Source organism: Phalaenopsis equestris, unplaced genomic scaffold, assembly GCF_001263595.1.
Source record: "Phalaenopsis equestris unplaced genomic scaffold, ASM126359v1 Scaffold000840, whole genome shotgun sequence".
NCBI classification, from domain to species: Eukaryota; Viridiplantae; Streptophyta; class Magnoliopsida; order Asparagales; family Orchidaceae; genus Phalaenopsis; species Phalaenopsis equestris.
The window spans coordinates 3,345,589-3,372,098 of NW_018165280.1; the positions used below are offsets into that span (position 1 = coordinate 3,345,589).

At 34.2% G+C, this 26,510-nt stretch overlaps 1 protein-coding gene across 1 annotated transcript; it reads left to right on the forward strand.

Annotated features, from left to right (window-relative positions):
- The first annotated feature begins 338 nt into the window (after positions 1-338).
- Positions 339-25,837, forward strand: LOC110031722 (rac-like GTP-binding protein 3). The gene is made up of 8 exons (XM_020735079.1): positions 339-792; positions 915-1,002; positions 1,104-1,213; positions 1,310-1,373; positions 5,200-5,264; positions 5,368-5,433; positions 5,920-6,020; positions 25,629-25,837. The coding sequence occupies exons 1-8, from the start codon at positions 688-690 to the stop codon at positions 25,666-25,668; spliced, it is 639 nt and encodes a 212-aa protein (XP_020590738.1). The 5' UTR covers positions 339-687; the 3' UTR covers positions 25,669-25,837.
- The last annotated feature ends 673 nt before the right edge of the window (positions 25,838-26,510 follow it).

Below are 26,510 nucleotides of genomic sequence, written 5' to 3' on the forward strand. Positions count from 1 at the left end.
TCTATTAATGTAAATATCAAAGGTTAGTTATTAGATATGTAAATACACAAAAATGTGCCTATAGATGTAAATTTTCCTAAAATAAATAAAACAAAATTTAATATTATCTAATGTTTTAATTTAATATTTATACTTATCATATTTTAGTGTCATAAGATTTTAAGGATTGCATTTTTCTAATGCGAGTTTAGAGATTTGTGTTGTCCGGATATGTAAATACATAAGAATTGTGTGGTATGTATGCATAAACGACTCATCAATAAATTGATTCAAATTTAACTCGGTCAACTCAGATAGTTAACTGAGAAACTATTTATTTAGCCGACCCTCACCGATTTAAGTACAGTCATCATTTCCTCACGTCCTGCTCCCGGAAAAAGAAAAGCATCTCTTTTTAAAAAACTCACATTCATCTCACCGTCCTCTCCATTCCGAGGTCCCAAAATCCCACCTTTTCTTTAATTCTCCATTAACGAAGTCCGTCCCATGGTGAAAGAGTGAGATCTCTCTATCATCCGTTTCTTGGTACTTTTCATCTTGATAGAGAGAGATAGGGGATAGAGAGCAGGAATCATGTGATCCAGCGTTGCTGTTATATATATATATATATATATACTGAGAGCTTCCCAATCTTCTTCGAAATTCCTCCTCCCCTGCACTTCTTCCCCCCTTTGTCAGCCGAAAGGTATGTCTTCAAGCGCATCGAGGTTCATCAAATGCGTAACAGTTGGGGACGGCGCCGTTGGAAAGACCTGCATGCTAATCTGCTACACTAGCAACAAATTCCCGACGGTTTGGCCCTCGTTTTCTTTGAAATGTTTTCTGGGTCTTTATTTTTTGATGTATTTCGCTGGGATTGTACAAGGGTTTCCTTGATTCTTTGATTAATTAGAACTCCGGGCTGCTTTTTCTAGGACTATATACCCACGGTATTTGATAACTTCAGTGCAAATGTAGTGGTTGAAGGAACGACAGTGAATTTAGGGCTATGGGACACTGCTGGTAAGGCTGTAGTGATTGTCTGCTGAGCTCTTTTCTTAAAATTGGGGGTTTCCTGGATTTTTGAAGGAGATTTCTTACTGTTTGAGATTTACTGTGACTAGGGCAAGAGGATTATAATAGACTGAGACCTTTGAGCTATCGAGGTGCTGATGTCTTCGTGTTGGCTTTCTCATTGGTTAGTCGCGCCAGCTATGAAAATGTGCTGAAAAAGGTGCACTTGTGATGATGATTTTGTTTATGTTTGTTATTTCATGTACATTATTTGTTTTACATGCTTGTGTTTTGATTTCTTCTGATATAATTTTAGTGGATTCCTGAGCTACAACACTATTCTCCTGGAGTTCCTATTGTACTGGTTGGCACAAAATTGGGTATGGAAGCAAGCATCATATATTTTATCCCTCAAATCAGAATAGTTTTAGCATTCAAGAATCATGCATTTAAGTTGTGATGAAACAATACCTTGTCAGCTTTGCTTGTGTTGATTTTATAATTAAAATGAGCTCTTTTGAACTGGTTTATGTGATCAGAAAGAATAGCCCACTAAATATGAATAATTACATGCAGCTAAGTATGTCTTGTAATTCCTGTCAACGGTATTGGGCATCATGCCTTATTTTTCTTGATGTCTAATGTTGGCTCATTTTCTAAATAAATGAGTAAAGAGGGAGTTAGTTTGGCTCAATCTAGAAGTAAATGAGCAAGCTTGAAAAGGTTGTATAAGCTTGTTTACAAAATAAACTAAAAAGATATCAAGCACCAACTTTTTTTTTTCTTGAAAAACTCAAGCGCCAACTTAGTCATGTCTAGATGCATTGATGCTTACTATAGAGAGGGGGAAGATAGGTACATGCATGTTCTCATTTAAGTTGTTGCTCATCTAGGTGACTAGACGATTTAAGTTGAGGCTAAGTAATTGCATAGGTGAGTGCCTTGGTGTAAGGTTCTAAGAGCTCGCTTCTATCATGATTTTCTTTTTTATTATTTTAGAATTGAGCATTAGCAATGAAGAAGATGAAATCAATAGTTGTGAAGAATGTAATAATCTTAAATTATTGAAGTTGCTGACATAGGTTCTTATCATTTTTTTTAAATTTGAAAGATAAATTTTTTGCCTGATCGACATTTTGTTTAAGAAAATTTATCATATGATTTTATTATTTTGGCTCTTCAATGCCACAATTTGAAAATACATTTTTTTTTTAATTTTAAGATTTAATTATAATGATTATATTGTACTCTCTAACAATGCTTTTAATATGTCTCGCTTTGCTCAAGCAAGCATTGAACACACATTTGGTAGCCATGTTGCCCTGAGGACGCCTAATGCCTTTAATAACAAATATACACATCTCCATTGACCTCAATTTGCTTGACAAATAGACTTGGACATGTTATAATTATGTGAAAATCCACTCATAGTTCTCTATTAGCTTAGATCAGGACCATGGGGTAGTCTAGGTTACTTAAAATACATTATTAAGTCCTTACTTTAAAGTTCAATCTTTCATTATTAGATGATGGTTTATATGACATCATTCATATAGTCCCAATCATAGTCGTGATATGACCCATTTTTTTCTTGTTTATTCTATCCTTCTAGTTTATCTCTTGCACTTTTAATGGTCCCTAAATACCTAAACTAATTCATGATTTATGTTTGGCAAATGAGTTGAGCTTGATCAATGTACTCTAAAGAGCTTGAGATTGGATTTTTTTTTTTAGATAGACGGCAAATAAAGTGGTCTGGACTTGGAATAGCTTTCACAGACATGACTTATTTACACCCTAAGCGCTGAATATATTTGCATAAAGTTACTTGAAGCAGCGTGTTTTTGGAGAAAAATGACCAATTAGAAACCAATGCCAATTTTTAAACTCTTTTTTTAATACCGTGATGATGTATCATCTCCAATTCATGATGGATTTTTGTGAAAACACATGCCTCTTGAGAATGGGGTTTTTATGAATCATTCTTGTACATGAAATTTCTTGGGCTATTTTCTATTTTGCAATGTTACCTAGGTTACTAAATAATTCATATAAATTATGTTTTGGTGTATGTGAAGATAATGATTTTCTAGGTTATGCTATGTTGATGATTTGGAAGATATAACACATTGTATTAGCATAGAAGGTTGTCAATGGAATGCAATGACTTGAATGCGTCTACAAATAAGTTATTTAAATAAGAGTTTGACAACTGAACTAAGAGTAAAAAACATTTGAGATTGAAGTTAGTAACTTAGCTATAAAAACTTGATCTAATCGAGTCATGTGATCTTGTCTCCTTAACCGCAGCTCAAGGTTGGTTGTGTATGGGACTGTTATTTTAACCTTTGAGTTTCGAGGAACTACAGAGTTGAATAAATGGGATGAATAAAATTATTGATTTGAGCCCTATTTGTAGGCTTCATTGGGGTTATTTTAAAATAGCCAAAAAGATTTTGGTCAGTTGGATGTGACAATAGAGCAGGTAGTAATAATTTGTTCTCAACTGTTTCATTCAGCTGATTAATGCAATGAAGATAAAAAGGAAATTCTATGGTGAGTTGTAATCAAAATGCAACTTCAAATATGAAGAAGAGCCGTAGTAGTCAAAATAAAAAAGATCATCATTTCTTCCTTGCAAAATGGGAAAGATATTCCCGTGTTTTTGCGTCTCTCCACAAGGTGCTCTACAAGGTGGAGAATAAATGTTTATCATTTCCTTCTTTCCAACAAGCATTTCTTAGTTTGATCTAGGAACAGTTTATCAACATGTCATTTGTTGTGCTGTATTGACACAGGTCATAAATATTACTCCTTGCTTAATATTTTTCTTGATAAAGTATTTGTTTATTAACCAAAATCTCTTTCTCTTAGTAGCTTAAATCTTTGTTCAGGGTCTTTATAGGATCCTAAATCATATTAGATCCAATCAACCAAGCGACCAATTAATAACAAATATTGTTGGGAAGTAATTGTGAGCCTGCTAAAAGCAAAATCATAAAACATTAAATGTTGTAAACTCCCATTCTGACTTTCTCATTGAGTATCACAGTTAGATACTATTTGGTCCATATAATGGCAAATAACTCCTGCCAGTTGTGTTCTGCTTATATGCAGATGATTTTGCATACTTGATTTGGGCTATACTTCTCCATTATTTGGGCTGTTGTCGAAAATTTTTTGCTTTTGTTAGCTTTTTTCACCCTATATTGCATTTGCATTTACTATTCTGATTCTGAAACAGACACTCAGGACAATTTTACTTGGCCTTATTCTTGAGATAGAATTATACTATGCTAAGAAGCATGCATAACATATCTCTAACAGATATGCCCTGTTCCAATTCAGTATTTGCAACAATAATTACCCTATCTAGAAAATAATAATAATAATAAAGAATGACTAGATTTCCTCATTTGAATATGGTTGGAATGATATTCAGGAGGCCACTAATCTTTTGGGTCCAATTAAAGCCATTGGTGCAATCAGTGGGCTAGATATCATTTTCCGTTTAAGCATTGAAGGATAATTGGAGAGTTATGGCTTCTTTCTAACAGAAAAGAATATTGGCCCTCTTACCTTCTAATTGAGTACATACTAAGTTGGACTTTATACACAAATTTTGATATTTTTATTTTGAAAGGTGCATTTTGGTTGTATGATTCTTCCTTTGTTCCTTTGTGCAGCACTTGTACATGTATATTTATATCTCTAAAATATTCATTTCCGTGAATCATAAAGCATATAGCTTTACATCTCTGAATGTCTGCGTACTTTTTTGTTTTAGCAATACCTATGTCCAATACTTTTTCTTTCCCATAACCGGGCATCTAGACCTCCCTTCATACTCATTATAATTTTAGCTATGAATATACTTTTTTCTAAATTCAATTTGAATAATATCTGAATATAAGATTGTACCATCAAATTCATTACTTATTAACTTGTGCCGTAGGTAGTTGCAAATGACGTTGACAAAAGGTCGTCCTTTGATCAAGTTTCCAGTATTTCTATTTCCTTGATAGTTCAATTGTTTATATTGTACTGAAAAAAATTATACTTGCAGGCTCACAACTTCTTGCATTTTTTTTTATTTTGGTTATATTCAACCAATAAAAATATAAATCCAAAAGCATCAACATACTTATTTTTCTTATGATTCGAATGTGGTTAGATAGTTTTTTAATGGCTGATATGCCCTTTCAGATCTTCGTGAAGATAAGCGTTATTTGGCAGACCACCCAGGCGTAGTTGCTGTTACAGCAGCACAGGTGCATCTTTCGTACCTATCCTGCACGGCTTCCGCAATTTAACATGCTGCTTATTACAAGTGTTGAATCTCTTCACACCCTCCTTGGCTCAATTTGATGTCAGGGAGAAGAATTGCGTAAGCAGATTGGTGCAGCATATTACATTGAATGCAGCTCAAAAACGCAGCAGGTTAATGTTGATGTTGATGATCTTTTTTTTTCTCTTTTGCAGTGGCATGAATTTTTGTTGAATTTAACCCTTACGCTGTTAAAGGAATGAACTTTTTACTTAAAAAGATATTATTTATACCTTTGTTAATGCTCGAGTAAAGTGTCAAAATACTCCCCATGACAATTTATATGGGTCATTTTAGTCTAAGAGTCTATAAAAGGGTTAAATTAGTCCCTAGACTCTTTCAATATGGGCTGAAGTTGTCCTCATATTGGACTATTTTGGCCACCATTAAATGAGTCTAGGGACAAAATTAACACTTTTATAGTTTCTGAGATTAAAATGGACCTCTAAAAAGAGTCAGGGGGATATTTTGACACTTTTATTTTTCATGTTTCTTCAAAAGTTGATGTTTTTTTCCTTTTTTTCTCCCCTTAAGGTCTGATGAGAATCATGTAAAATTTTATCCCTCTGTTAATTTCGAACTTCATTCTTACTCTGCAGAATGTTAAGGCTGTTTTTGATGCTGCAATCAAGGTTGTTATTCAGCCTCCACCAAGATTGAAGGAGCAGAAGAAAAAGCGGCAACGCAGATGCTCAATAATGTTGGTGGTTATTTATGTTTCGTTACAAATTACTATTGTTTTTTTTTCTTTGTTGATCCCGTAGATTCGGCAATGATTTTTATTATGTTAGTTCATGATAGATTCAATTCTGTCTGCATTATTCTCTCTTTTATCCAATGGCATGATTTGTTGTGCTTCTCTTTAACTTATTGAACCATTTTGTTTTCTTTTTGTACTGTTTAGACGATTATTGTTGGCCTTTTTTGCTTAAAATCTTGCTTTATTGCTCTACTTGTCATTAATTAAATAATTATGTTTTCAAGGGAAGTTGAATAATCTTTGGTGTTTCTTGATTTAGAGTTTCAACTCATTTTCTCTTCTGAACATGCACCGTTAACAAATGAATGACCACTGTTAATTTTTTTCTCCTTTGTTTAGGTGGAATCATGGTTATGACAACCCAGAAAATATACAGTCTTTGATTTTTTCAATAAAAATTTTAGGGGTGCCATAGCAGCACACTGATGCAGCGGGCCACAAGAATACTTTTTATAGATGAATGGGAACTAACATGAGATATCTGAGTGGGGAGAGAGAGGAAGAATGATAGAGAAGATGGGAGAAGAAGAGAGGAGAGATATACTTGGGAAGCCTTAATTTGTTATATTCATTCCATTCTTCAATTTTTTTTATATAATCCTAAGGCAATTTAGAGTAGGGTTGTTAATAGTCAGTGCATACTAAAATTACTTGAAGCTAGTAAGATAAGAATTAATGTGTCCTTGTTACATACTTAAAACATATATAAAAGCTAAATAAATATGTGGCAAAGATTGATTTGGAGAAGAATCTGATTGTTATTCGTTTTGTGTTATGCGTCATTTCACCTAGGTTGAAAGAAACTATTTTCTCTTAAGTTGGTAAGTGGCGGCCATGGGGGTGGTGAAGGTGGAAGTGAGTATGGGTATCACAAATAGTAGCAATAGTAAGAAACTGATCACCTATAAAAAAATCTTGGGCTTTTACTAAGGGCATTAACACTTTCTTGGGATAAAATTACATGACGCTAAAAATGTGACAATGAAGGTAGTATAATGACAATGACAATTTGTATTAGTGAAAATGTTGACAATAATTAAGTGAACTAAGTAACGTCCTATATGACAATCCTAATGTTACGTCACTATGTTTGAGAACTCAATGGGCAATTTGATAGTGTAGGAGTGAGATAAAGTCAAGTGGTGAAAAAATATGGTAATTGTAATTGTATAATGAGTTAAATGTCTATTGTCAGAATTTTAGGAATTTCAGCTTTTGGTATCTTCTATTTTTATTATTTTCTATTTTTAGGAGTTTTTATTTTTAGAATTATCTATTGTTTGTTAATTTCTATTTTCCTTTTTTAGCATTGGGATTTTATGGCTTTCCTAATTTTGGTAGTCTTCCCCTGCTATTTATCTTGTAACCAAGTTTTATGAAATTGAAGAGGAATAATTATTTTTTCCTTCTCCCAAAAATATATGGTATCAGAGCTAGAGTTCTTGCAGTAGAGGCGGTGACGCTAATCTTCAAAGCTTCGACTTTCTCTTGCCAACAATCGTGCTTCAGTTTTCTCTTGCTCATGACCGAAATTGGTTTGGAGCTCCTGGAGAGGAACATGCGATCTTGATGACACTTACGAAGTTGTAACTCTCGAAGACGCCGCTCACGACCCTTTGCATGCGGTAGCCTCTTGAAGACGCTTCGAAGGCGCGATCAAAGTGGAAGCTCCCCTAGGTTGCTTTTGTCTTTCCCATTGCTACTAAACCTGCGGTTCATCTCCTTTCAAAGACACTTCGAAGATGCACTGTTTGATCTCCCTTACAACGGGATTGCGTTTTGTGAAATCCTCTGAAACTCTCAAATCTCCTTTTGTTTCCACGAGACCTAGCCACGTTCTACTCATACTCGATTTTCCTTATTGAAATCCTCACCTTCTCCACCTGTTCAAACCCATAGACCAAGAGCTCGATTTCTCTGTTGGTTTGAACTTAAACCCGTAAGCCTAGTTTGATGTTACATGAACTTGATTTGTGACTATCACTACTTTAAAGGCTTGCACAATCATTTTTTTTAAAGAGGAATCCAGATTCTTCTCTACAAGAACTTCTTAGTCGATTTCTCTAATCATCTTTAAGTGTTGAAATTGAAATTTACTCAAATTTCTATCCCGTCCTCTTCTCGCCTCTGATGGTGATGTACAAGTTAACGATGACAGGCGCCCAAAAAAGAAGTTGGGGGGCTTTAAAGAAAATCAAGGGTGGAAAGACTGTAGGACCTGATGATATCCCAATTGAAGTGTGGAAATATTTAGGAGATTTGGGAGTTTCTTGGCTTACTAAACTCTTTAATATTATTTTAAAAACTAAAAAGATGCCTGAGGAATTGAGGAAGAGTATTTTGGTCCCCCATTTTTAAGAATAAAGGGGATGCACAAGAGTGTGCAAATTATAGAGGAATTAAGTTGATGTGTCATACTTTAAAGTTATGGGGAACATAGGTTAAGACGCATTACAAAGATTTCTCATAATCAATTTGGATTTATGCCGGTCAGGTCTACTATGGAAGCTATACATTTATTGAGAGGTTTGATGGAGAAGTTTAGAGATAATAAGAAGAATTTACATTTGATTTTTATTGATTTAGAAAAAGCTTACGATAAGATTCCAAGATATATCCTTTGGAGAGTTCTTGAGAAGAAAGGTGTTGATATGACTTATATTCAAGTCATTAAAGATATGTATACTAGCGTTGTTACTTGTGTTCAAACTGAAGGAGGATTGACCAAATATTTTCCTATTTCTGTTGGATTACATCAGGGATCGGCTTTAAGCCCATATCTTTTTGCTTTAGTTATGGATGGTCTTATTGGACATCCACAGGAGGATGTACCTTGGTGTATGCTTTTTGCTGATGATATCCTTCTTGTGGATAAAACAAGAGAAAAAGCTCAGGAAAAACTTGAAATATGGAGGTCCACATTGGAGTCTAAAGGCCTTCATTTAAGTAGAACTAAAACTGATTAGATGGAATGTAATTTAGTAGTAGTAGCTCTGGTGACAAAAGTGTGACTTTGGGTGATCAAATTATTAAAAGGTGTAAATGATTTAGATATCTTGGGTCCGTTCAAAGTGATGGTGATATAGATGGGGATGTTAATATTAGAATTCAAGTTGGTTGGTTTAAGTGGAGGAATGGTTCGGGCCTTTTGTGTGATAGAAAAATACCGCTTAGACTGAAAGGAAAATTTTTTAAGACGGTGGTGAGATCTGCAATGTTGTCTGGCGCTGAATTTTGGCCTTTGAAAGAGAAGCATAATAATAAGTTAGGTGTTGCCGAGATGAGAATTATTAGGTGGATGAGTGGCTTTACACTTAGTGACAAAATGCGAAATGAATATATTCGTGAGGGTTGGTATAGCTCCTGTGACGGACAAAATTAGAGAATGTCGTCTTAGATGGTTTGATCACATTAAATGTCGACCATCTAATGATCTGAATGAGAGTAGATGTTTTAGATTCGACTTGTGTTAAGAAAGGCAGAGGTAGACCTAGGAAGACTTGGGCTTATTGTATTAAAAGCTTATTGTATAAAAAATGATCTTAATTTACTAGAACTAAATGAAAATATGACTCTAAATAGGACACAATGGAGAAAAAAGATTCATGTAGCCGACCCCACGTAGTGGGATTAATGCTTTGTTGTTGTTGTTGTTGTTGTTTCTACTGGTTCCAATAACTCGAAAATCAATTCACCCTAGCCATGTTGGTGAGCATTGCAAAACATCATGGCATACGCAGGAGACATATTAGAAGCTTCATGGTAAGCCCAAGAATTGGAAATCAAAATCCAAACGAGAAAGTTGAGCCTGTCAAGCTAATGTCGAGAAAATTAAGGAGTTTTTTGCAAATTGGATGCAACCTCTTTCACCAAGTAGTAACTAGAGCACCCGCACAAGGTGTTTCAATCTCTAAAATTGTCACTGATTTTGTACAAAAGACCAACTCTCTAATCATTAAGGAGTTTTTTAATCTTTAGTACAAAAGACCAACTCTCTAATCACTGCATTGTTAGGTGTTAAACTTAATTTTCTTCATTTTTGAATAATTGATTCTGGTGCAACTGATTGTTCTAAATTATTCTCATCTTATAAACTTTGTGCAAGCAATAAAAATATCAAAATTGCAGATAGTTCTCTCTTGGTGATTATCAGAATGGGAATTGTAACACTCACCTTATTGTTAACCCACCCTTCGTGAACGTTCTATGTTCCCAATTTGTCTTATAATTTATTGTCCATTAATAAAATTATTTTTGATCATCAGTGCAAGCTTTCTATTCTTCTTGCTGTGAGTTTCAGGAATTGACCGCTAAAAGAATGATTGACAGTGCTAAAGAAATGGATGAGACTATTAATTTGACGATGGACTTAATACGAATAGAAAATGTCAAAGTACATATTTAAATTCAGGTTTCGTTTCCAAAGGCAATGATATTATGTTATGGCTTTATAGGTTAAGTTATCTTAGTTTTCAGTATTTAAAATTTTTTGTTTTCTAATTATTTCAGAATAAAAATGTCATTTTTTCAATGTGAAGTTTGTCAATTTACCAAACATCATTGTGCATTTTTTCTCCTCAAATTTACAAAGCAACTACAACATGTGTTTTGATTCATAGTGATATTTGGGGTCCTTGTAAACATCTTACGTACTCTGAAAAAAAATTAGTTTGTGGCTTTTACTAATGAACACAAGTTCAGAGTATTTTCAAAAGATTTTTGGTTAATTTTTTTCTGAAAAAAAGAGTAGTTCATCAATGCTCTTTTGTTGTTATCCCACAATAAAATATTGCGCTGAAAGAAAAAAATAAATACTTATTGGAAGTAGCTTGGCATTTTTTTATAAATCAGTTGCTAAAATATCTTTGGGGTGAGGTCGTTTTTACTACTTTATGCCCCATAAATAGAATACTCAATGAAATTTTAAACTTTGAAATACCTTTTGATATTTTTCATAAAATCTGCACAACAAATCGGCTCTTGTCTTCTTTACCTTTAAAAATATTTGAGTTTACTACATTTGTTCATATTCATAGTCATAATAAATACAAATTTGAATCGGAGCAAAAAAATGTGTGTTTGTTGATTATACTTCTACCCAAAAGGGTATAAATATTTTGATCGTATTTCTAAAAAAATGTTTGTTATTTCAAACTGAAAATTCACAAAATAATATCTCTCCAACTCTAATTGTTCAACCTGAAAATCGAAGCTATATATACAAACAAGAGAAAGTGGGTTGAATTTTTTAGATATTGAAGACGATTGAAGTCTTTCTATAGTGTCATATCATGATGTTCATAATCCTATAAAAATTGACATAAATGAAACATAAAAAAGAATTACTACATAGATATCATTTGACATTGTCCACTCGTGGCAAAGAACAACTCAAAAGAAAGAGTTTATGAATCCTTTGCACTGCTCATAATCCATGACCCTCCATGTAATATCCTCATCGAGCCTTTACCGATGATCAGTTTACTTCATCTCCGAGTTGAGTTTTCTAGTTCTGAACCTAAGTCTAGCTCTAATTCTGAATCTAATGATTCCAGTCTTCCCATTGCTACTTGTAAGCAGTTGAGATCTTGCCCAACATCCATTTTCTTGTTATGTTTCATATAAAAATGTCTCATCCATTTTTCAAACTTTTAATTCACATTTTTCTTGTATGAATATTCCTAATATTGTGCAGGATGCTCTGAAAGTTTCTAAGTGAATGGTGGTTGTCTTCTATGAGATGAAAGCTCTGAAAAGAATGACACGTGAGAATTGGTTGATCTACCTAGAGGGAAGAAAGTTGGATGATGAAAATGAGTGTTTGTTTATAGTCAAATATAATTCTGATGGCTCTTTAGAATAGTACAAGACTCAGTTGGTTGTCAAGGGTTTCTCTCAGACCTATAACATGAATTATTTAGATATATTTAACCCAGTCATAAAATTAAACTCTATAAGATTTTATTTGTCACTTGTATCGGTTGGATATAAAAAATGTATTTCTCGATGGGGACTTGGAGGAAGAAATGTGCATGAATGCATCTCCAAGATTTAGTCAGAAGTTCGACATAGAGGTGTGTAAACTAAAAAAAAGGCCTTATATGAGTTAAAACAGTCATCGAGAGCGTGATCTAAGAAATTTAAATTATTTGTTAAAGCTCAGCGGTATACTTAGGGTAATGAGATCATATAATATTCTTCACATTCAAAGAGAGTGGAAAGATTGACATATTAATTGTGTATGTGGAGATATATTTCTTATTGAAGATGACGTATATGAAATGAACATATTGAAGACATCCCTATCATCAGTTTTTGAGACCAACGACTTGAGATCTTTGAGGTATTTTCTTGGCATGGAGGTTACCAGATCGAAAAAAGGGATTGTTGTTTCCCAACCAAAGTATGTTCTTGATATTCTAAAGAAAAATGAGATGAATGTTTGTAGACCTGCAAACACTTCAATTGATCTCTATCAAAAATGAGGGGATGGGAAGAAAGATGGCATAGTGAATACAACTCGATAAATGTTGGAGGGAAAGTTGATATACTTGCCACATACACGGCCATATATCGTCTTTGTTATAAGTTTGGTAAGTCAATTTATACATTCGCCCTATGAGAAAAACCTTGAAGCAGTTAACATGATTCTCAAATACCCAAAAAAGTATATCAGGCAAGGGCTTACCCTTTCAGAAGACTACACAACAAAACATATGTGGCAGATATCATTTTGGAGAAGAATTCAGTTATAGAGATTCATTCATTTGACTATGACAACCTTACATCAAATAGTTAAGTAAATTTCACTAAAATGACCTATATGAATAGTTAGTCAAATAACCCATCCATGCATTTTTCCATGCCTAATATGGGATTGAGAGGGAGAGTATTCATGATTCTCCACTTAAACCTTGAATGCTAAAGGGTTATATGTTTAATGGGTTAAACTCATGTGTCTACCCATTATTTTCGAAACACATTATATTAGGACTAGGGTTTATGGTGGTTTAGAATTGATGGTGTACCTTGATGTTACGAAAGTCAAATTAGGGTTTCCTTCTTTGTATGAGTTATGCCAATGTGATAAAGTCAGGGAATTCATATGAATTCAAGAGGATGATGTACATTAAGGAGATGCAATGAGATGAATGTGGTAAATTGACCAAAAGATGATGAGCCTTGGAAATTATAAAACCCAAGTTTTCTCTCTTTCTCTCTCTCTCTTTTTTTTTTTTTTTTTGGTTAAAGCTTATTGGTCATCTCCTCTTCCTTTTCCTCCCCCTTCTTTGTTGAGTTGAAGATTATGACTTCCTCTTCCTTTCCCTCCCCCTTCTTTCTTGAGTTGAAGATTATGACTTCCTCTTCCTTTCCCTTGATTGTAATGTCTTCTATGATTATTTGTCTCTCTCAATTAAACTTTCACATCCTATGCCTTTATTTAGACATAAATGAGGTGATAATTGATTGCTAAATAGAGAGGCTAAGTGAGATGACTGTAGAGAGAGGGGTAGGAGTTGAATTTTTAGAGAAAGGAGCCTTGGCGTGCGATGAGGTGATGGAGAGAGAATGCAAGGAATGATAATCTTCTTGAACTGAGTGAATGCAAAGCCGTAATGCAAACTATGCATTTACAGGAAAGAAAACTATTTTCAATCTAAGTAAAGCCTATGGTATGCTCTATATTATCTTGAATTCTTGATTCTAGTAACCATCCCTTGAATCAAACCTTCTTATTGCCATCTTTGTTTGCTCTTTTGCTATATGATTTAGAAGGCTTTCTCTCCACCATCACTTGGTCGACCACCCTTGTAGGAATTTTCAAATTACTTCTGAATTTGGTTACAATATTTTTTTTTGCCTCCTTTGCTTGTGTACTCTCATGAACCTTTGTAGGGCTTGAATTTCTCTTTTTAAAAGGTTTTCTCTCCACTATCACTTGGTCAACCACCCTTGTAGGAATTTTCAAATTACTTCTGAATTTGGTTACAATATTTTTTTTTGCCTCCTTTGCTTGTGTACTCTCATGAACCTTTGTTTGCTTGTGTACTCTTATGAACCTTTGTATTTCTTGAATTTCTCTTTTTTTCTTGTGGATTTTTTGTAAGTGTACAAGCTTAATTGAAAGAAATTAAGTCAAAACTTACTATTTCACTCAACATATGTGTCTAAATAGGGTTTATAATGTTTAATAAATAAACTCAATAATTACTCATTACTCTCAACACTGCCCCCTTAAGATGCGTGAAAGATGTTCACTAAGCCCATCTTGTCACGTAATCTAGCTAACTTCACCGAGTTATGTCCTTTAGTGAGGTAGTCAGCCACTTGCTCTCCAGGAGCTACATGGCTTAGTTCCAACAATCCGTTATCCAACTTCTCCTTGATGAAGAATCTATCAATCTACACATGTTTAGTTCTATCATGCTGTACCGGGTTGTTAGCAATGTTGACTGTCGATTTGTTATCACACCACAACTTCATTGGAGTTCCCCGGTTCATTTTTTATTTTCAACAAATAAGGCTTTCAACTACATCATCTCAGCAACTCCTAATGTCATGGCCTTGTATTTTTCCCTGCTGTTGATCTTGCTATAACTGTTGTTTCTTGCTCTTCCACGAGACCAAGTTGCCACCTACAAACATGCAATATTATGATGTGGATCATCTGTCATCATCACAACTTACCTAGTCAGAATCACAAAAGCTCTTAATATCTACATGTCCATTCTTCCTAAATATCAACATTTTTCCTGGTGCACTCTTCAGATACCTCAGAATTTGATACACTGCATCCATATGACTTCTCCTTGGATCATGCATGTAGCGGCTCACCACATTCACTACAAAAGAAATATCGGGTCTAGTGTGGCATAGATAGATTAGAAGGCTCACCAGCCACTGGTACCTCTCATGATTCACTAATTCATCTGCCTCTGTACTAAGATTGACCTTCTAATCAATTGGAGAGGCTGCAAGTTTGTACCCCTTCATAACTATCTTCTTGAGAAGATATAGTACATATTTTTTCTAGGATAGGACCATCCCCTTAGGTCCATAGGTTACTTCAATCCCAAGAACGTATCTGAGTTGTCCCAGATCCTTTACCTCAAATTGTTTTCCCAATCTTCTCCTCAGTCAAGTTATCTCTGTCTCATCATCAAAGGTGATAATTATGTCATTCACAGACACAAGTATGGTAGTGTGAACTTCTTGTTGTTGAAAGAAGACTTTGTGGTCTACATTGATTTGTTGATATCTCATGTCAATCATCGTCATTCTAAACTTTTCAAAACAAGCTTGAGGAGACTGTTTTAAGCCATATAGTGATTTCCTGAGCCTACACACTTTACCCACTACCTGGGATGTATTGAATCCTGGTGGTATCTCCATATATACCCCTTCTAGTAGCTCCCCATGAAGAAAGACATTCTTTACATCCAGTTGATTAGTTTCCATCCACCATTCACTGCTAGAGAAGCCAATGGTTTTATCGTGGTCAATATCATACGTCTGGTTGTACCCTTTTGTCACTAGTCGTGTTTTGTATCTTTCCACCTTCTCCTCTGGAGTTTGCTTTACCATGAAAAATCACTTGCATCCAACAACCTTTTTCTCTGCTGATAGTGGTGCAATCTCCCAGGTTCAAGAGCTCTGAGCTCTTCATGCATTGGCGCTTTCTACTTAGGATCCTCATTAGTAGCATGCCAACACTTAAGTATAGACACAAAGTTCAATGATTCCATGAATGCTCCATGCAAAGGTGGGATGCTAGAATAAGAAACAAAGGTCGCTATGTCAAGTTCTCACCCAAAATGAGCAGTAGGATGTCTTGCATTGCTGCTAGAGGTTTTTCTTAACGTTGGGGGGTAGGAGTTGAAAGAGGAGGAATAATATCACCTGGGAGTTTCAAATCAAATTTGAATGGTTTAGATGTCACAAAACTTGGGAAGACCGGGACAAGAGACTTGTTTATTTTTTAGCTTTCTTTTGAGATGCTCCTTATTAGGAATAAAATTAACTTTCATTTGAGCATTTCATTCAAATTTGTTGGGATTTGATCATCAATGCAATGGCCAATTCATTTGTCCCCCTCAAAGAAGGCCATTATGCAAAGTTATTCGCATGATAGGAGTAGCAGGCTGTGGAAGGTTTGAAGAAGTCATGTTGAGCTTTTATTGGTTTAATTTATGTCAGTGATTCTAAGATCAGATCGTTAAAATTGAAGAGGATGTCACTAGGATTCCATACGCATGATTAGATTGTCAAGCCGAGCTTATATGAATGAGATTAATGTTTTCGAAGTTGTACCATTGGATCAGATATGAATTACATTGCTAATGATTTTTTAAAATTTTATAGCTTGTTTTGATTAGTTTTTAATTATAACATTCATTTTAGATATTCTTTTTCGCATGAGTTATCACTTAATTCGAACTTATCTACATATGTTATAATTGATGGCCTTTTTTCTTAACTTTTTTTTTCTTGAGTATTAGTTGTTATGTATGGAGCCTGATTAGCAAGGAGAAATCTGAAACATCAGTGCCCCAATGCCAATGGGGCCCTTAGTCGCCCAAACAAATGTTCAGGACCTAAGCACATGGAAAAGCAGTGCCCAGGAACAGGGCCTAAGAGTACGTTTTCAACATTCCAAAAAACAGAGCATCTGGAAACTCAGTGCTCGAAACAGATGATCCCGAGCCAGAAACAATTCGAGCAGTTTAGGCATTTAAGTCCTCGATGTGGAATTCAGAGGACTCTCTCGACAATGCTCGAACAAAGTAGCATGAAGTGGTTTATGCGAGTTGTGAGTAGATTTCTGCAATTTCTCGTGTGATTGAGAGAGTAACGTTTGTAAGTTCCAGGATTGTGGAGAGGATTTGAGTGTAGTTTAATATGTATATTTTTTCTCATTTCATAGTGAATTCCTTGATGTGAAGTGGTTTCGTGATTTTTTCCCGTTTTCGGAATTTTCCACGTTAAATCTCTATTCTTTTAAGGGATTTTCGTGTTTGTGTGCTGATGTTCAATTTGTTTGCTCCTGAACTATCAAATTTGTGTTTTCCACAATTTATGGGAATTGAAAGTATTCTCTCAACAAGTAGTATTATAGTGGGGGTTTCTTAAAATCTTAGATTTGAGTGGGAAATGGCTGACGAAGCAAGATATAAGGTAGAGAAGTTCAACAATTCGAATTTTGCTTTCTAGAAATTACAAGTTGAAATTTATTGTATCAAAAGAAATTGTATCTGCCACTGAAAGGAATCACCAAGAAGTCTGAATCGATGAATTTGAAAGAATGGGAAGCTATTGATCGAAAAACGCTAGGTTTGATCCGTCTTTCACTTTCCTCATCTGTTGCTTTTAATCTTGTGAATGAGAAAACTGTGGTGCATCTCATGGCTGCGCTAGCAAGGATGTATGAGAAACCCTCGGCTTCAAATAATTTTTTTTCTAATGAAGCGATTGTTCAATATGAAGAAAGTGGAAGGTAGTTAAATTGTTGAACATTTAAATAATTTCAACAGGGACCAACCAGTTGTGTTCTGTGGGCATCAAATTCGATGACAAGGTGAGGCATTGCTAATTCTTTCTATTGCCATATAGTTAGGATGGATAAGTCACAAAAATAAGCAACTTTTCAGGCACAATAAAACTACACTTTGATGGCATTATGGGGTTAGATCTGAATGAATAAGTCTGTAAGAAAGTGAGCGGTGAAATTCAAATCCATGTGTTGAATATTGAAAACAAGGGAAGAAATTTGGATAGAAATATAGGCAAGGAAAGATTCCAAGTTCAGAAGAGGAAAAATCAAAGTCTTTTAGAGGAAATGACAAATATGAATGGTGAAACTGCAAGAAGAAATGTCATTTTCAAAAAGGACTAATTTCGAAGAAGGTTGGTGGTGGAGGTCAAGATAGGAAGCTCTCTACAAATGTCTCCACAGAGAAAATTTAAGGTGGCTTCCTTATTTTATCCCTAGAAAGTAGATTCATGTGTCTATTTTCATGTTTACCCCAACAAAAAAATATTTAAAACTACACTTAGAGCGATTTAGGGGAGTGTATTTGGAAGTAGCAAGGCTTGCAATATTGTAGAAAATGTTGATGTTGACATCAGGTTGCTAAATGGATCAATCTGGAAGCTTAATGAAGTTAGATATATTCCATATTTAAAGATAAATTTGATCTTGTTGAGCGAGCTTTTAAGGTCAGGGTACGTGACATATCACAGGTGATTCATGGAAGGTGACCAGAGGGGCAATTGTGATGGCTTAGGGCAACATTGAAAGTGCTCATTTTCTGATCAATGAAATGGTTGAATCCATTGATGTAGCTGAATAAAGATTGATGTCGGTCTTAGTATCGAAGACTTGGTCATATGAATGGAAAAGATATGAAATCCATACTTTTTAAAAACAAGCTTCAGGGTTTAAAGTCAATAAAGTTAGTCTTTTGCGAAGATTGTGTCGATGACAAGCAAAAGTAAGTTACTTTTTTCAAAATATTTTCAAAAGTGGGTCAAAGTTGGAGTTAATGTATACTGATGTATTGAGTCTTACTCCAATTCGGTTTGTTGGAGATTCCCACTACTTTGTCACTTTAATTGATGATCACATCAGAAAGGTATGAGTATCTTTTTTAAAGCATAAATTTAATGTATTTGATGTACTTAAGAAGTGAAATTCTATGGTTGAGACTTGAGAGTGAGATATGCTTGAGGTTGAAATCGCTCAGATTAGATAATAGTGGTGAGTATTGTGATTAGTGGTTCAAGCGTTATTATGATGAGTTTATTGTTTCAAGGACGCTACAACAGATTTATAACCATCACAAAGTGTCTCAGGAGTATGAGTTTGCACGCAGGCTTGCCAAAATAGTTCTTGTCAGAAGTAATTAACTTAATAGTTTATCTGATCACTTGTGGTTCGTCGATACATTTGAATGAAAGCTTGCCTGAAGAAGTTTAGAGTGGCAAAGTGGTAACTCTCTCTCCTGAGATTATTTGAGTGCTCAACATATGTTCATGTTGATGCAGATTCCATAAGAAAGCTTGATATGAAATTTGCAATGTGCACTTTTATTGGGTATGACAGATGAATTTGGGTTTAAAATCTGAGATTATCAGAATCAAAAGTTTACTAGCAGAGATGTGAATCTAAATGAAATGGAAATGTACAAGGACATAAGCAAAACTCAGGATTGTCCATCAATTACTTTTGAAGAGTCCTCGAAATATGTTGAGATGGAAGTTGACGATGATCAGGAGGATGGAGAAAGGAGAGGTGCTTAATCCAATGAAGCACAGAAAATTCTTCAGTCACCTACTATTGAAATCAGGAGCTCCTGTAGAGTCAAACGACTGATACAGAGATATTTTTTTTCTTTTTACTATCATTTACTAGTTGACGATGATCAGGAGGATGGAGAAAGGAGAGGTGCTTAATCCAATGAAGCACAGAAAATTCTTCAGTCACCTACTATTGAAATCAGGAGGTCCCGTAGAGTCAAACGACTGATACAAAGATATTTTTTTTTCTTTTTACTATCATTTACTAACTGATAGCGGCGAACCACAATGCTATGAAGAGAATACTCAAGTAAAAGACTGAAATGAGTAGGAGTTTGTCATAAATGACGACATGCAGTCATTGAGGTCAAATCAAACTTGGGATTTGGCAAAATTACTATATAAAAAAAATGCACTACACTAAGTATATTTATAGGCTGAAAGAAGAATCAGATGGTAGCAAACGCTGCATTGTGAGACTTGTTGTGAAGAGGTTTCAATAAACGGAAGGAGTGGACTACACGAATAATTTTTTTTGTAATGAAGATGACAACTATCAAAATTGCATTGAGCTTGTTAGCAGAGGAAGATTTATCTGGAGCAGATGGATATAGAGACAACCTTCTTTCATTTTGATTCGAAAGAGGAACTGTACATAGTGCAATCGTATGGATATGATGTTTCAGGTAAAGAATACATGGTTCATAGATTAAATAAGAGTTTTTATGATTTGAAGCAGACCTCATGATAGTGGTACAGAAGGTTGACGAGTTTATGTCAGAAAATTTGTATATGAAGTGTCAAGCAGATCATTGTTCTTTCATAAAAAAATTTGGTAACTATTATATCATGCATCTATTGTATGTGGATGACATGTTGATTGCAGGAACATATTTGGAGAATATCATGGACTTAAAGGGGCAATTATCAAGGGAGTTTGAGACGAACGATTCAAGTTCAACCATGAAAATTCTTGATATGAGAATCAGTAAGGACATGAGTGCAGGTACAGTGAGGTTGTCTCAGGTAGAGTATGTTGAGAATGTCCTACACAGGTTCAACATGAGTGAGACAAAATCAGTTTGCTCCACTTCAATTTATTTAAGGAACTATCGCTCAAGTCTAAAGCAGAGCAATCACATATGAGAAGAATTACGTATGTTTCAGTTGTAATGTTTGATGTATGTGATGATATGTATAAAACTAGTTATTACACATGCAGTGGGAGTGGTCAGCAGATACATGATAATTCGAAGAAATATTATTGAGATGCAGTGAAATGGATTATTAGATACTTGAGGGGAACAATCAAAATGATACTTTGTTTTGGAGGTGCCTGAATTAATCTACAAGGGTATACAAATTCAGATCTGACAAAGGATATTGATGGTAAAAGTAAAATAAGGTATGCCTTTACTTTGGGAAACACAATAGTGAGTTGGGTTTCCAGGATGTAGAAGATTGTTACACTTTTAATTACAAAAATTGAATACATTGCTATCGCTGAGGCTAGCAAGGAAATGATTTGACTGCAGACTTTATGACAGAACTGGTCAAGGAGCAAGTATGGAAAACTTCATAGTGATAGTATAAGTATTATTTATCTAACTAAGAATGTTGTTTTTTATGCCATAACAAAACACATTCAACTAAGGTATCACATCATTCGCTCTCTCCTAGATGTTCATTTATTTCTGGAGAATGTACATACTGCTCAGAATCCTGCAAATATGTTGACTAAGGTGATTGCACTGGAGGAACGGACGCTATGATTGGCTTCAATTAGAGTTCTGGAAGGTTGAGACCAGGGGTGAGTTACACTACAATACATGATTATGAAGGACCCAAGTGTGTGGAAAGGCAGTGCCCAGGAGGGGTTGTGGCATCTAGGAGCACGTTTTCAACATTCCAGACATGGAGCGTCTGGAAACTTGGCGTTCAGGACAGGCTATCCAATGCTAGAAATAGTTTGAGCAGTTTAGGCATTTAAGTCCTTGATGCGAAATTTGGAGGACTCTCTTGGCAATACATGAATGAAGTTGCTTGAAGCAGTGTATCCGGGTTGTTAATGAATTTCTTCAATTTCTCTCGTGGAGGAGCGTTCGTGAGTTTCATGATCGTAAACATGATTTGAGTGTGTTGTAATATGTGCATTCCTTCTCATTGCATAGTAAATTCTTTGGTGTAGTTTGGCTTCGTCGGTATTTTCTGTTCTTGAATTATTTCACGTTAAATTTGTTTCTTTTATGGGATTTCTTACTTATGTGTTTTTGTTTAATTTGTTTTCCGAATCTCGTGAATGTGTTTTTCCACAATTTTTGGGAAGTTAAAATAGCCTCCCAACATAATTGCCTATAAATAATCTTGAAACCCTACACTGAAATTTACATGAAAGATAAAAAATCTGAAGCTCTTTCTCCAGCCACCCAGCTCTCGGTTTTCTGCTTCTGTAGCATCTACCAATGGAAAGAGCTCCTCCGGCGCTATTTCCGATTCTTCCTTTCGCTGTGATTGCTTCAGTTGTCACTTGCGTATGTTGTCATGCACTGCCTTGCAATTGATATCTCTTTCCTAAATATAGCTCTGGCTGGGAGTAACTAAAGCCAGTCTAGTAGTCAGGATGGCGGCTTCTTGTTGTTGCATCTCCCTAGAAGGCTGAATTTCCCACTGACGTTGCTTTGAATTGGCTCCAATAAATTGCAGAATTGTTGCACGAGTTGTCTTGTGCTGTGTTAAGTAAATCCAGTAGCAAAAATCAACCAAAAACTATTGACTTTGATGAGAAACCTAACAATGGCTTGCTGTGAATCGCGAGGGAGTGTAAATCAGAGAGAAGTCATCATTTAGACCAACAAAAACAAGAAGTCTTTATCCAACCATGTGGGGTCGGCTACATGAATCATTTTTCTCTATTGCGTCCTATTGAGTCATATTTTCATTTAATTCTAATAAATTAAGATTATTTTTTATACAATATTCTCAAGTCTTTCTAGGTCTATCTCTGCCTTTCTTACATAAGTCGATTGTAAAACATCTACTCTCCTTACCGGATCATCAGATAGTCGACATTTAATGTGACCAAACCATCTAAGACGAATTTCTAATTTTGTCCGCCACTGGAGCTACACCAACCCCATCACGAATATATTCATTCCACATTTTGTCTCTAAGTGTAAAGCCACTTATCCACCTAAGCATTCTCATCTCGGTAACACTTAACTTAGTTTTATGCTTCTCTTTTAAAAGCCAACATCCTGCGCCGTAGAGCATTGCCGGTCTCAACACCATTTTATAAAGTTTTCCTTTCAGTCTAAGCAGTACTTTTCTATTACACAATAGGCCTGAAACATTCCTCCACTTCAACCAACCAACTTGAATTCTACTAATAACATCCCCATCTATAACAATCGACCCGAGATATCTAAAGCGTTCACACCTTTTAATGATTCGATCACCCATAGTTACAACTCTATCACTAGAGCTACTACTACTAAAATTACATTCCATGTATTCAGTTTTAGTTCTATTCAAACGAAGGCCTTTAGACTCCAATGTACACCTTCATAATTCAAGTTTTTCTTGTGCTCTTTCTCTAGTATCCACAAGAAGGATATCACCAGTAAAAAGCATACATCGAGGTACATCCTTCTATAAATGTCTAGTAAGAGCATCCATAACTAAAGCAAACCTAAAGTCGATCCCTGATGCAATCCAACGGAAAAAGGAAAATATTTGGTCAATCCTTCTTCTGTTTGAACTCAAGTAACAACTCTAGTATACATATCTTTAATACATATCTTTACAACTCTAGTATACATATCTTTAATGATTTGAATATAATTCATATCAATACCTTTCTTCTTTAGAACTTTCCAAAAGATATCTCTTGGAACCTTATGGTAAGCTTTTTCTAAATCAATAAAAATCATATGTAAATCCTCCTTACTCTCTCTGTACTTCTCCATCAAACCGTACTTCTCCCTCTCTGTACTTCTCCATCAAACCTCTTAATAAATGTATAGCTTCCATAGTAGACATGTCTGACCTACATTCAAATCGATTATGGGAAATCTTTATAATACGTCGCAACTTATGTTCAATTACCTTTTTCCATAATTTTAAAGTATGACACATCAACTTAATTTCTCTATAATTTGCACTCTTGTGCATCCCCTTTATTCTTAAAAACCTCACCCTTTATTCTTAAAAACCGAGACCAAACTAATCTTCCTCCACTCTTCAGGCATATTTTTAGTTTTTAAAATAATATTAAAAAGTTTAGTAAGCCAAGAAACTCTCAAATCTTCTAAATATTTCTATACTTCAATTGTACTTCAATTGGGATATCATCACTTCAATTGGGATATCATCAAGTCCCACAGACTTTCCACCCTTGGTTTTCTTTAGAGCATCTTCAACTTTTTTTTTTACTAATACTACGGTAAAAATGAATTATTTTATTGTTATTAACGATATTAAGATTACTAAAGTGAATCGTATTTTCAGAAACTTCATTAAAAAATTTATCAAAATAACTCACCCACCTATGTTGAATATCTTTTTCTAAGAAAAATATTTTTTTTATTTTCATCTTTAATACACATTACTAAGTTAAATCTTTACTTTTTTGCTTTTTGTTTGGCTAGTTTATTAAGTTAAATCTTTACTTTTTTGAATCTTTACTTTTTTGCTTTTTGTTTGGCTAGTTTATGCATAATATATATTTTTTTTTTATTTTCATCCTTAATACACATTACTAAGTTAAATCTTTATTTTTTTGCTTTTTGTTTGGCTAGTTTATACATAATATATATATTTTTTTTATTTTCATCTTTAATACACATTACTAAGTTAAATCTTTACTTTTTTGTTTTTTCTTTGGCTAGTTTATACATAATATATTTTTCATCATCTTTAGTATCTAATCTATTATAAATATCACCAACGCAGAATTTTTAGCATCACAGATTATTTCCTTAGACTCTCTACGGTTCATTATATATTTTTTCTAGTTTTCTAAGCTTTAGATATAAATCAATTTTTATAACACAACTTTTTATAATTTATCTTTTTTTGGACATTATTATTCCACCACCATTTATTTTTATTTATTCTCCTAGTATATCTTTTGCTACTTGTTTAATAAGGTTTGTTACTTTATTCCACATAGAATTTGCTTCTTTATGAACTTCCCAAATCTTGAAATCTTGACGTTTACTCATAAAAATAATTTTACGTCTTTTAGGTCATTCTTGAATTTTTCTTTAGAACCACTATCTAAACCGACTTGAGGAGCATAAACACTTATAATATTAAAAGTCTTGGTATCAACAACAATCTTAAGGGTTATAATTCTATCTCCAATTTAATTAATTTTTATAACATTGTCTTTCAAACTCTTTTTTAATAATTACTCCATTTCTAGTGCGACTTTTGCATGAATACTAAAATTTAAAACCTAAGCTATCAATCTCCTTGGCCTTTTCGCCAAGTCATTTACTTTCTTAAATAGATAAGATTTTTATGATAGTGTGGGAATTGATATGAATTTGGAAGGGAGATGTGCATTAAGAAGATCAAAGAAGATAAAAAGAGAGTTAGCTAACGATAATGAGCGGTGGACCATGTTCCAACTTCTTAAACATAAGAGTTATTGCCCAACTAATTGAATGCAAAAGGTGTGTGCCATGAGTGCCTAGGGTAACACTTCAAGTTGTGAGGTGCAATACTCATAGGTTGAATGCCTTAGTTGATTCCACCAAACTAACCAGCCTTAAGGCGAGCCCAAGAAATGCTTTCTAAAATATTGTGCATAGGTTCATCTTTTATCATTGAATTAAAGATTTGGCTAAATTTATTGGGTAGTTGTATATTACCTTGTCAAACCAGTAACTTCATATGCATGGCATGATAAGTGAGGACATCTCTATTAAAGGAAAAAAAAAGGAGCAATGATTAGATTACCTTTATTAAGCTTTCTAATATGCTCTCTAGTATTAAAGGGACATTATGAGTTCAATTTGTAAAAAAATATCTACAATACAGGTTGTGCACATCAAACCCTCTATGAACCTGACATTGGTGATAGCCATCAGCATCCAGTAGGATTATTGTTACTGCTGTTGATATTTTTTTTCTTATTCATAACTAAGATATGAATTGATGATTTAAAAAAAAATAAAATAAAATCATCCTACTTTTTCTTGGAAACTCAAGTTATCCTCAATATCATTTCCCATGTTGGAACTGCAGGAACATATTATGCGGGAGGAAGCTTTTGTGTCTCAAGTGAAACCTCATCTGATCTACAGTTCGATATTTTTCAGATTAAAGTTCCAGATTTTGTGACATCTTGAAGAAATCAGATTTCTGTATTTAATCTCTCTGTATTTAGGCTGTGGGCTGGAAGGGATAATCTTTTTATCTGTGATGCAATCTGCTAATGTTTAATTTGTTTGAATTAAAGGATTTGGCGCTTTACTGAAAGTTTGGAATGTCAATTGTCTTCATTTGAAATGTGTAGGGTGGGCTTAATTGTCTTTTCTAAAAAAAAATTGCCTGGTAAGTATGAGAAATCAATATTTACATTTTAATAATAGTAATAGCAAGATGGTGACATATTGATAATGTTATTAATTTTAGCGACAGTTTTGGCCATTATTTTTAGCTGTGGTAGAGTTGCTCATTGAACTGAAATTTGTTTGTCAGATAAATAGCTCTTTTAAGAATATTCAGCTAGATGATGTATATAATTGAATGTTTTAAAATGAATGGACATGCTTTTAAGCTTTATGGTGCCAGAAAATGAATTTATTTTTTACTGAAATTATGAAGATTTATTTATGCAAACTGGCTAGTAAAAAAGGGGGAATCTGCCTCTATATTTTACAATCTTTATATATTTATATATCTAGCAATAGAACTATTATATTTATATATACAGCACTCAAAACTTGCAACATCCCAAAAAAAAATCACTGGCGCTAAACCTCTAAAAGTGAAATAAAACCAAGAGTATAGTTGTTTATATCTAACTATTATAAATGTAAGTATCAAACTAAGTATTAGATAAACAACGCTTTTGTGTGAAGATTCGCTTTTCATGACAGCCTTAACATGGTCAAATATGGCTCT

Coding starts and splice junctions, on each gene's coding strand:
- LOC110031722 (XM_020735079.1), top strand. CDS start 688: ATGTCTTCAAGCGCATCGAGGTTCATCAAATGCGTAACAGTTGGGGAC. Junction 1,374..5,199: donor ACTGGTTGGCACAAAATTGG/GTATGGAAGCAA, acceptor ATGCCCTTTCAG/ATCTTCGTGAAGATAAGCGT. Junction 6,021..25,628: donor CAACGCAGATGCTCAATAAT/GTTGGTGGTTAT, acceptor TTGGAACTGCAG/GAACATATTATGCGGGAGGA.